This window comes from Pediculus humanus, genomic scaffold, assembly GCF_000006295.1.
Source record: "Pediculus humanus corporis 1103172107560 genomic scaffold, whole genome shotgun sequence".
Taxonomy (NCBI): domain Eukaryota; kingdom Metazoa; phylum Arthropoda; class Insecta; order Psocodea; family Pediculidae; genus Pediculus; species Pediculus humanus.
In genome coordinates, this window is record NW_002987175.1 from 87265 (window position 1) to 99644 (window position 12380).

The 12380-nt window shown below is 26.5% G+C and overlaps 1 protein-coding gene across 1 annotated transcript; it reads right to left on the bottom strand.

The window, feature by feature from the left end:
• Nucleotides 1–308: 308 nt before the first annotated feature.
• Nucleotides 309–7900, bottom strand: Phum_PHUM209460 (uncharacterized protein; the record flags this gene model as incomplete). The annotated part of the gene is made up of 21 exons (XM_002425521.1): nt 309–638; nt 731–884; nt 951–1097; nt 1173–1430; nt 1498–1655; nt 1733–1905; nt 2019–2273; nt 2354–2560; nt 2644–2820; nt 2891–3064; nt 3139–3437; nt 3526–3661; nt 3740–3903; nt 4140–4418; nt 4507–4733; nt 4811–5144; nt 5228–5357; nt 5499–5615; nt 5702–5863; nt 7630–7851; nt 7879–7900. The coding sequence occupies 21 exons, from the start codon at nt 7898–7900 to the stop codon at nt 309–311; spliced, it is 4125 nt and encodes a 1374-aa protein (XP_002425566.1).
• Nucleotides 7901–12380: the final 4480 nt, after the last annotated feature.

A 12380-nucleotide genomic window follows, 5' to 3' on the forward strand; every position in this document is an offset into this window, starting at 1 on the left:
GATAATAATATGGTTAAAATTGATTACATTTTATAAGGTACTCAAAAAAAATATACAATATTAGGCACGTGATTAACGATTATAATTTAAAACTATGTATATATGGCATAAATAATAAGCATGAAAAATATTATTTTGGTAAAATAAAATAAAAAGATAATATGCGTTAAATCAAAAATTGATATCATATCGTTTGTTTTACGTCGTTTTCTCTTTTTTTTTTTTTGGATTGAAAACTTATAATTTTTGCTACCCTTTACAAATAATCTATTCAGTCTTGAAAAAAAAATTACGTTAGTGGTCGTAATTCATCTTCCAAAAAATTGAGGTATTTTGTAATCTGGATATATTTGATATCGATTTCTTCTAACTGGTCTAGACGTTCTTTGAGGAGGTGGTATTAAATCAAAAGGTAATAACCTTCGACCTCTCACAGGTCTTTGATTTAAATTAAGCGTGTTCGTTAGATATACGGTATCGGGAATCGGTGGAGGATTTAATTCTCTTGGTAATAGCGAATCGTCGTGAAGGAGAAAACCGCATTGAGTTGTGCAAACATCATCGAGTAATATTGCTTCTTTCGACCAATCTCTTACCAATTGATTACAATCAGGTATTCTTAATGAGGCACATTGAGCCTAAAAAAAAAAAAAAAAAAAAAAAAACATTTTTGATTTTGTGGGATTTTTTAAAAATTTGAAATTGTTTGATTATTAATATGGTAACTTACTCCATGTGGTGTGCATTTACAACTCGTGCAAGGAGTAGAAACGGTTATTCCATTCATTGGAACTTTCCTTCCATTTATTGTACATTCATCTACAACATCTCTCCAGGCATTTAAATCGATGTCGGGAATTGAATGACAAGGCACTTTAGGATTCCTGTACAGTTTATCAATGAAGTAATATTTTGTTATTAGTAAATTTATTTTAAGGTTAAACACTTACAAGAAGTTACTTGGTTGATCGAGAGATGCTCTTTGAATATCTTCCGGATGTTCCATATTTTCGCATAATACTTTAGACAAAGTTATTTTTCTTATTTCTGCTAATTGCTGTTCGGTAAACTTTGTCACCGGATTATCAGTTTCGTACCTAAATGTAAAAACGTAATTCACTTTTAAAATACTTCCATTTTAATATTTTCGAAAATAAAAATTTATTTCATACCAGAATCTGTCGCATTTTCTTAGCTGTCTAAATTGGATTCCTATTATGCAAGCAAAAGTCGGGCCTACTATACCACCTTGTACAGGTCTTTCGCTCATTCCTCCAGGAAATAAATCGATGTCGTCGACATGAGTATAAATTGCCTTTAATCTAACAATAACTTCGTGAGGTATTTCTCTTGCAAGATCTTCAAACGTCTGTGCCTTTTTAAGGTTGCAAATAGCTCTGTAGTCATTGTAGCCTCTTATAGCATGATCTCTTCCTAGGGTACCATAATGTATATTATAATAAATCGTAAAATAAATAGGAAAACTATTATTATTACTTGCCTCTTTGAATATTCAAAGCAGCTAAATCTATTCCTGAAAATGGAATTCGTTTGTCTTCGAATAAATGATTCGTTATTTCTCCAGTAATAAATTGATCCAGTGTTTCCACCGCACTCGTTATCAATCCTCTTATTATTTCATCGACCATATTTGGCTGGCAAGTAATAAAAATCAACGTAAACACATTTGAAAATATTGATAGTGCGTTTCCTTATCGAAAAATTACCGTACCTGATACATCATGTCGGGATTAAAAAAACCATTTCTTAATAAAATTGGTGGATCCATGAGTTTGTATGCGGGATTCATTCTGGGCAAATGGGGTCTTAATAAACTATGTCCTAATCTAAATGCGGCCGTTGCAAATTCATTCAAAGCGTTTGGATTGCATGTATCGCTATAACCTGAAAAGTAAAATTTTTGGTGGTTTGAGAAATATTTTCACTCATGATGAAAGAATATTAGTTTCAATTAACTTTTGGTCTTGTAATTAGTAACCTATACTTTCTATTATTACCTTTATAATAACCGCGAGGTCTCAATTTCAAACCGTAAAGATTAACAGCGTTCCATCCCAATAATCTTGGTAAATATTCATTGTACGTGATGTGCTGCCAAGTCGCGGATATTATTCTTCTCGCGTGCTCGTAAAGTAAATTATCATCCCAGTGGGGATTAACTTTTTGCAAACCTTCAGCTATTCTATTGTGCTCTCTCATGAAAACTGTGTGAATGGCTGTTAAACCTGGTTGTTCGCTAGCTCTTCCGTCGCCTAATAAACAATTTTTTTTTTTTTTTCATCAATGAATTTTAAGTGGCGTCGTAAATATTTATCGTAAATAATAAATTTACCGGCAATAAAACAATAACCGGAAGGTGATCTGCACTCAGGGTGAATAGGGGATTGTGGTAGTAAATCTTTTCCCACCGAAGGATGTCTCGTTACGTTCATTTTTCCACCGAATCCACTTCTTAACTCTCTACCCTGACAATGATGTTCTCCGTAAATATGAGCTGCATCTAAAAACGCTGAATTTTGGTTTATTTGTTCTCGAGGACCTAAAATTACCATTGATGAGTTTAGTAAAGATCAAAAAAATTCAATTTAATTAGTTTAGTAATGGAAAAAATAAAAAACCAACCGAGATATCGTTGACCCGGAAGTGATCTCATAAAAGCAATACACATGGGTGCACCACTCGTTTGATTAATTTGTGGATAGTGAGGGTCTCCAGGAGGTATAGGAATCGGCATACACTCTGGGTGAACCGTGTATGCACTATCACACGAACGACAATCAGGTATCGATGTAAAAAATCCTTAAAAAAAAAAAATTTAAGCAAGATGAAAATGAATTCTTTAATATAACGATTTAAATTGTTTGTTTACCTTTGTGTACGGGAGTGAACGTAATATCATGATCCAAAAATTGAGAAAATTGCATCAACATCAAAGAATATCTATTGTGCAAATTACTGATGTCTGCATGAATCATGGTTGATATAAGACGTGGAGAAGGAAGTGGATCCCCTTTCACTCCGATAGTTTTCGGCTTAGATACACCTACAATAATGAATCGAGTAAAATTATTTTTCTTTTTAAATTAAATAATTTCATGGATGTGTACCAAAAATTACCGTTTTCATACATGGCCGGTAACAATCTTGCAAAAGTGGCTAAACTTTTTCCAAGATTTGGATTTTTTAAATTATTACAATATCCGCTGTGTGTTCGAAAAGGTGTCGTTTCGTCACATATTTCCGAACCGTCTCTGTTCGGGCATTCAGGTTCGAATTCTTTCGGCGGTGGTAAAATTCCAGTTAAATCAATATCTTCGAAATTATCAACGAAATTTCCTGGAGGTTCGAATCCCATCGATGGAAGGTATCGTAAATAATTATCGTTGTGATCGATCAATTGTCGTTTTTTTCTCGTACTGTGAAAAAAAAAAATTAGGTAATTAAATTTAAAACTTAATAAAAAAAAATTATTGTAAATAATAATAATAATAATAATAATAATACTTTTCCAAAGATTGAAATAATTCCTCGGTCGTGAATTCGTATAATAGAGAAACATTTGCCATGTTAAGAGCTTCTTTTGTTGCTTTATTAAAAGCTGCAGCCATTCCAACTGGAGATTTCGGATCAGCCCCACCCTCTGGAAAAATTCCCCCATTATTATTATTATTATTAATTTTCGTCCTTTTTTTTTATAACGATAAGAAAAATTATTTACTCATCGTCCACATTAAGTATTCTTTTTTCTGTCTTGAATTAACATCGGTTTCTGCTTTTCTCACGACGTCCATTAACACATCACGTGGAATGTTTGTTTTTTTTTCTGATTTCCAGGGTCCCAATTCTAATTTAGGCTGGAGGGAACAAGCTATTTCGCTATTTCTGTCATTTAAAAAAAAAAAATTAAAATTATTCAAATATAAAAATGACTTAAGATTTCATCTTTAAAAATAAGGAAAAAAAAAGAGAAATTTCACGAGACGGTGAAATTTTTTTTTTTTTTTAGAAAAATTTTAAGAAAAAATTTTATTACACACGTTTTTTTTTTATTTTTTAAAAACGACCTTTGAAATTTAAATAAATAATAATAATAATAATAATAATATTACACGACTTACAAATAAGAATCTTTTTGTAAGAATGAATTTGATTGTACGTAATCTAAAGAAGGTAATCCGGAGCAAAAAATTCCAGAAAGTGTCATTTTTTTCAACGATTCCAATTGATCTTTTGTAAATGACGTTGGTGGTAAATCATTTTCATACCAAAACCTATCGCTTTTTCTCAAATTAATAAATTGTCGTGATAAAAGACATGAAAAAGTAGGGCCGACCAATGCTCCGGGTAAAGGAGTTTCCAAAAGTCCTCCTACGCTTAAATCCACATCGGATGGATACCTGAAATTGCAAAAATAACGTTATGTAATGTTACGATATTCGATTTTTTTTTGCATGCGTAATAAATTGAAATTTTTTTTTTTTTTACTTGTAAATAATTTTTAATGCATCAATTTGATTTTCGATTTGTGATGAAGGGGCGTTGTTGTTAATGTTTTGTGTGCAAAATTTTTTCGCAGTTAAATAATCAGTTATTCCATGATCTCTACTCTTATGTAAATCGTAGGCTCGTATCGATGGTAACATTGCCGGTAATGATAAAATTTTACTTATGACGTTTGTCGTTGGTAATTTACTTCCGTTGAATGCTTTAGCCTAATAATTTTAACAAAAAACATAAATTTTCTCGAAAAAAGGGAAATTCGAAAACAGAAAAATGAAAGAAAACCCACCCAATCATCGGAATACATCGTACGGAAAATTGGAAAAATAGACGTGGCAACTTCATTTATGGTATTTCCTTTGTACTGACTAGAATAACCATCGTAAAATCCTTGTTGAACTAATTTTAAATCTTTTATTTCAACGGCTTCGTCCCCTAAAATCACTGGTAAAAATTCGTTGTACGTCACGTGTTGTATTTCTGCCACGACTATTTTTTTAGTTTCTTGATAAATTATTGTATCGCTCCAGTGTGGATTTAATTTCGACAATTCAAGTGCCACGTTATTGTGATGATTTAATAAAGCCGTATATAACGATGATAAAGCTCCGTCTCCGTTACATCTGAAAACGCAAAACAATTTATTTAAAAAAATTTTCTTTTTAGATTTTCTTATTTAATTAATGATTATTATTATTTTGTTCACCTTTGACAATTTTTTATAATGACTTGACCATTTTTATACGATCTTATATTACTATTATCATCATCTTTCGTACCGTATAAATCAGATCCGTCTATGTAAGACGTTGCTAAATTCATTTGTTCTCTTTGTTCTGGAAACAAATAAAGTTTTTTTTTTTTTTTTTTGAGTATATTTTATTAAGTAAATTTTTAAGCATGGTAATAAATTCGCAATATGAATTTTAAATATTCTTGGCATAGAGTAACAAAATTAAAATTTGAATAAAACTCACTAAATGTGCAATTTTCTAAAACTGGTAAAGATCTTGAATACGATTGACATTTTTCATTTAAAGTTATTGGAAAACATTCGGGATGTTGCGAATCTCGACCGCAGCAATCAATGATACCTAAAAGAAAAATTATAAAAAAAAATATTTAGCTGAAATTATTATTATTATTATTATTATGATAACGATTGATAATGGCGACTTACTAGGATTTGACGTTAAAGAAATATCATTTTTAATTAATTCGCTCCACATTCCAATCATGGGATTGACATATTGATGATATTTTTTTGTTTTTATTATTGTTATTATTTCTTCTTCGCTGGGTAAATAATGCGTGTCCGTTGATCGTTTTGGAATCGTCACACCTTAAAGTGTAAATAGAAAAACGGTTAACGGTTTTCATTCGGGATGGATGATTTTCCCCTCAACGTTATTTTAAAGGAAAATTTTTTTTTTTAATTTAAGAATTCGAATCAAACATTATTTATTTATTTATTTATTCGTTTTTTTTTTAAATTGCATTAAATAATTTGGCCGTTTATTGTTTATAAAACTTTAGCCAAAAAACATTTGATCGATATTTGTCGTTGATAATAATAATAATAATAATAAAAATATAATCACGTAAATTATCTTTCGTAACGAATATTTAATTATAATAATAATTTATTCTTTTGTTTTTTAAAGTATTACAAAAAAAAATTGTTTTTGTTTTTAAATTGAAAGTTTTTTTTTGATATAACCGTTTTGTTCTTCTTTTTTTTACTAAAAAAAAAAAAAAAAAATTAACCGCGAAGAAAGTTTTATTTTGTTTATAACAAAAAAAAAAAAAAATGGAGATCGAATTCAGAAAAAAATTTTTTTTTTTTTTTAAAACAATTTTTTTCGTAATAAGTAAAAATTTATTATTATTATCATCATCATCAATTTATTTTAAATTTAAATGAAATTATGTAATTTTTAAATGAATTATTAAATAAGTAAATACGAAAAAAAAAAAAAAATAATGAAATGTTTGAAAAGAAACGAATTTAAAAAAAAAAATAAATATTTATTGTTGTTTGTATAAACGAAAATTTTTTAAATCGCTACTACTACAACTACAACTACTACTACTACTACTACTACTACTACTGTAGTTTTATTATTTAATGAATGAATGAATGAATGAATGTTTTTCTTTTAAGGAATGATTATTGATTAATTTTACGATTGTTGGTTTTAATTAATTAAATTTTTTTTTTTTTTTGTATTTTTTACGATTTAAATCATTTGAAAAAATATAGGCGCGAACATTTAAATTAATCAAATGATAATAATAATAATAATAATAATAATAACAATAATAATAAATACACGAAAATTTTAATAGTAAATTAAAAGAAATAAAAAAATTTGAGTCGAGTCACGTAAAAGTTTTTTCTTTTACAGAATAATATTTTCGATAATTTTTAACGGTTTTGTAATTTAGAGGAGGCCGTTACTACACGAATAAAATTTATAAATCTATTAAAAGTTTAAATTTTTCAATACTTTCGTGATAAAATTAACAAATTGAATAAATCTTGGGGGATTCCTCCTCCCCCTCCCCGCAAAAAACAAAAAAATTTGCGAAAACAATCGAATAATATATTGAAATTTAAAAAAATCTTCGCGAATCTTTTACGTAATCGTTAAAATTAACGGTTAAAACCGGAAATAGATATTTATAAATGTTATTAAACAAATTTTATTTATTTATTTTTTATTGAAAATTAATATCGATATCGTTTTAAAATTTAAAGAAAGCTAAACATGAAAAATATTTAATAAATATTCGATTTATTTATATACTTTTCACTTTTATTTATTTATTAAAACCAGAAATTTCACTTTTTTTTTTTTTAATTCTTTTTTTGTTTATCCATCTTTTCTTCTTCTTCTTTTTCTTCTCATATTTTTTTTTAAGGTTAAAATTAAAAAATTTGAATTTTTTAAAATAAAATTTTATTGTTTGTAATTTTTTTTTGTTTTTTGGCAAGTTATAAGGAAAAACTTGTTTTTTTTTCCTCTTGCATTTTACTTGCGTAATTTTCACGATAAAATAAATAATAAATAAATTAATAATAAATGAAATTAAGTAGCGACTTACCGTCTTTGTAAGATGACGTCATCAATCTAAGAAAAGCTGTCCCTTTCGAACCAGCTTCGGGATACCTGACATTATTGCAATAACCTCGATAATCCCGATATTTAACCGGTGGACATATTCCAGGTGATTCTGGACATAAACCGCTCGGTAAACCTTTTTCCACCCTCAGAGCATTTTCCACCCACAAACTATAATCACCGTGAATTGATTTTCTTGCATAATCTAGAAAAAAAAATTATTTTTATTAACCCGGATGAGATTTTATAAACATAATAATAATAATTGACAAATAGCTCAACGTGATGGATAATTAACATGACAACAAAAAAAAACGTAAAATGCGTCACGCGTTAACGTGACACGTGATAAAACGTCGTGAAAAAAATTTTAATTTTTTTTTTTTTCCGCCGCGTATTCCTTCAATTTTTTACAAAATTTATTGTTTTGCCTCATAAAAAAAATTATATCGGTAAGATGACTATGATAACAACTACAACAGCCACAACCACAACAACAACAACAACAACGTCTCTACGTCATATTATTAAAAAAAAAAAAGTAATTATTAAATAGTTTTTGTACGTAATTGAAAACTTTTTCAATAAGTACGAAAAAAATTTATTATTATTATTATTTAATATTATTTTTAACACATTAAAAAGTAATTAAATATTCAACAAACGTAAACCGTTTGTTTTTGGGTCAATTATTAATTAACAAACAAAGAAAAGTTTTTCAATAAAAAAAAAATGGCGGAGCCTTTTTTGTTATATAATATCAAAATTTAAAATGAAAAAATATTAAAAAATTTTCGTCGTCTGCATAATGATGATTTTTGATGAGAGGAGGAGAAAGAGGGGGGAGGGGAGGGGACACGATTGAATTTTCTTAACATTTTTTTTACTTGTTTGTTTGACTTATTAATTATTATTATTATTATTTTACAAAAGGGATAAAAGTATTCACTTTTTAAGTATTATAAAATTAGACAAACGAAAGAAGGAAAACAAAAACAACTTTCATATTGTTTGTAAATAATAATAATAATAATAACTATCGATTTATTACAATAATTTTCGATAATTTTTTTTAAAAAATTCATTTTATTCTCGTGCCACGATTTTTTTTCCGTTTCCTATACAATCACGACAAATTAAATTTACCGGTCGTTTATTTCCCCCGATAAAATTCAAACATTAACGAATTTTTGTTGGTTGTTGTTGTTTGTTGTCGATGGAAAGTTTTTCCTTTTTTTTGCCTTGAGTAACAATAAATAAAATATTAAAAAAAAAAATAAATAATTTATCGTGAGAATAAAAAAAAAAAAAGAAAAATGGCGTTAGGAAAAACGTAGAGGTTCGTGCATTGATAATTTTATTTATTTTATTATTAAAATTTTCATATCCGTGACGTCATTATTTTATTTAAATTGTTAACGTTTTATTTGCCAATAAATTTCAAATCATCATTTTAATTGTTTGGTTGTTGTTGTTTAAAAAAAAAAAAAATTTAAGGATGGTTAGGGATACTTAAAAAAAAAATCATTATTATTACTTCTTTTTTTTGCTATTTGTTATTAACTTTACGTATGATTATGTAAAAGAGATGTTAACTAATTGTTGTTATTTAAAATGTTTGTTTGTTTGTTTGTTTTTACAAATAATTTTCTTTTCTTATTATTATTATTATTGATTCGTTCGATAACGGGAAAATTATTATTATTTAACTTTTTCTTTTTATGGATGCGCGCTACATTATTATTATTATAAAAAAAAAAAAACATTAGTGCAATGAATAATTTATATAATGACACAAATTATTAAAATATTGTTTTTGACCTTATATGGAAAAATAACAATTATTTATTTAAAAAAAAAGTGATAATGATAATATTTTATTACTTTTTTACCAAACGATTTACCGGAATAATTTTTACTTTTTCCTTTTACCCCTTTTTCACGTTTCGACGCAAACGACGTCATTTTTATTTTAATTAATTAATTATTTATTAAAAAATACACGTGCACACACGCACGCACGCACGTGTAAACAACGATAGGTATCAAATAAATTTATCAATAGGAAAAAAATAAAAGAGTTTATTATAAAATTAATTATTTATTAATTACGATCGCGTTAATCGAATCACGATTAATTTCAATCAATCATCATACGATGATGATGATGATTTATTTATTTATTTTTAGTCGTAAAATTTTTTTTACACGTGATAAAGAGAGACAGAGAGAGAGATAGGTAGTAACGGTATGTAAATAAATAAATAAATAAAAATAGGAGGCAACCAACCTGTTATATTGTAATCGGAATATTGTGTTTGTCTTGTACTCATTACAAATATGGCACTGTAGATGATGAACAGGCATCTGTTTAGGCACCTGAAAAAAAAAGAAAAACAAAAAAATGTAAAAAAAAAAAAAACATTTATCGAAAGTAGGAAGTTACGTGAATTATAAAAAAAGAAAAAATTTCTTTTTTAATATTTAAATAATAAATAATAAAAAAAAAGAAGAAAAAAAAAACTTTAATTACTTTGCGTGGGACGAAAAACATTTTTTTTGTAATTTATTTTTTCCGGTTGTTATAAAAACAAATGGCGAGGGGGAGGAGAGGGAGTAGGGGAGATTCGAACCTTTTAGAAAAGCAGACGTAAAAATAAATTTTTAAATTCGTTAATAAAACATTTAAAATTTAAAATTATTAACGAGGTCCATTTAAATCCTTGGAAATTTTCACGTTCAAGGTCATTCGGAAAAGAAAAACAAAAAAATCCCGCCAAATCGTTCCAGGTCGTTAAAATCCGCTTTCTTTTTCGTAGAAAGTTTTCTTTTTTTTTTTTACGTAATATTTTTAAAAAATTTACGCGGGAATTTATTTTAATAATAATAATAATATTTTTTTCTACCCTAAAAACCGTCATTAAGAATATTAATTAATTGTTTTATCGTGTATTTTGTTTAAAATCATTCTAAATTTTTTTTTTTTTGTTCTTAATGTTATTTTCGTGTAACTAGAAAATTTTCCTTTTTCTTCTTTTTCTTTTTTTTTCCTCCCTTTCGCATTTTAAAACAAGCAAAAGTTTTATTATTATTATTATTATTATTATTATTATTATTATTATTATTATTATTATTATTATCGTTTAGGGAAAAAATAAATAAATTACAAAGTAAATACGATTTATTAATAATAATAATCGTAACGTTTTTAATTAATTTATTATTGATAATCTTTTTATTAATATTATTATTATTATTGGAAAAACTTTCTCTGTGACAAAAAGGAAAAATGGAATAAAATTTTAAAAAATTATATAATTAATTTTTTTTTTTTTTATTTAAAGGAAGGTGCGAAAAAGAAAGAAAGAAAGAAATAAAAAAAAATTTAATTAACCCGTAGAAAGTAAAACAAACCGTGAATCGATTTTATGTGTTGTTTACATTTTTCATACTAAAGGCGGCCATCTTTGTTTTTTTTTTTTCTCATTAAGTGAAATTTTTTTTTTTTTTTTTTTTTTCCTTGGAAATATTTATTTTGTAATTTTCACATTTCATTAACATGATAAATTAATTAACGACCAAATTAATTTTTGTTCATTATTAGAAGGGGAGCGGGAGGGAGGGGGGAGGAGCGGGAAAAGAAGGGGAGGAGAAAATTTTTTTATTTCGTTTGTCTGCGTATGGAAAATATCACATCTTGATTACGTCAGGTCAAAAAATGTTTGTTTTTATTTTAAATTTTCTTCTATTATTATTATTATTATTATTTTCATATAATTTCCTTTATTAACTTTTCAGGTTCTTATCGATTACGTGATAATAATAATAATAATTTTATTTTTTCCATCGGAATTTTTTTTTTTTTTGTAAAGAAAAATAATAATCTCTCACGCGTTATAATTTAAAAATTAAATTTTTTTTTTTTGTTATTATTATTATTAATAATTAGTATAACGAAATTTTTTTAAAATGGAACGTTCTAGATTTTTTCTTTTTCCTTTTTCTTAAGTAAACAATTCAATTTAAATGATGTATTACAAAAAAAAAAAAAAAAGAAAAGAAAAAATGGACGACGACGACGAGAGAGCGAAAGTAATAGTTAGCGGGAACGTAAAGAAATATTTGATTAAGATAAAAAAATTAAAAAGTAAAAAAAACGAGGGGGGAGGGAGGGGAGACAATAATAGGTAATAATTATAATAATAATAATAATAATAATAATAATAATAATAATGACCGTGTAATTTTTACGTATCGTTTAATGATGAAATCATAAACGAGCGGCCATTTTTTTTTTTTTAATTTAGAAACACAGACAGGAAAAATAAAAACAAATATGGCGACGATGAAAATTTTACGCCGGGGAAAGAAAGTTTCTCGAACATTCTTTTTTGTTTTGAAAATAGAACGAATTCGTCTTCTGCTGTTACGAATAAACTAATCGAAATTTTTTTTTTTCGGAAGTATTTATTAATTTATCCCGGATGTGATCGTAAAATTTTACGACGAGTATTAATTTTAATTAAAAAAAAAAAAAAAAAAAAGTTCAGTAATAAATAATAATAATGATGATCAAATTCATTCGATTCAATTTATTATTATTATTATTATTATTATTATCGAAAAGGAAACAAAAAAAAATTTTAAACGGGAAATTAATGAGAAAAAATAATTCCACAACCGGAAGTTTTTTGATTTTAATTTTTTTTTACGATTACGAAGACGAAAAACGAT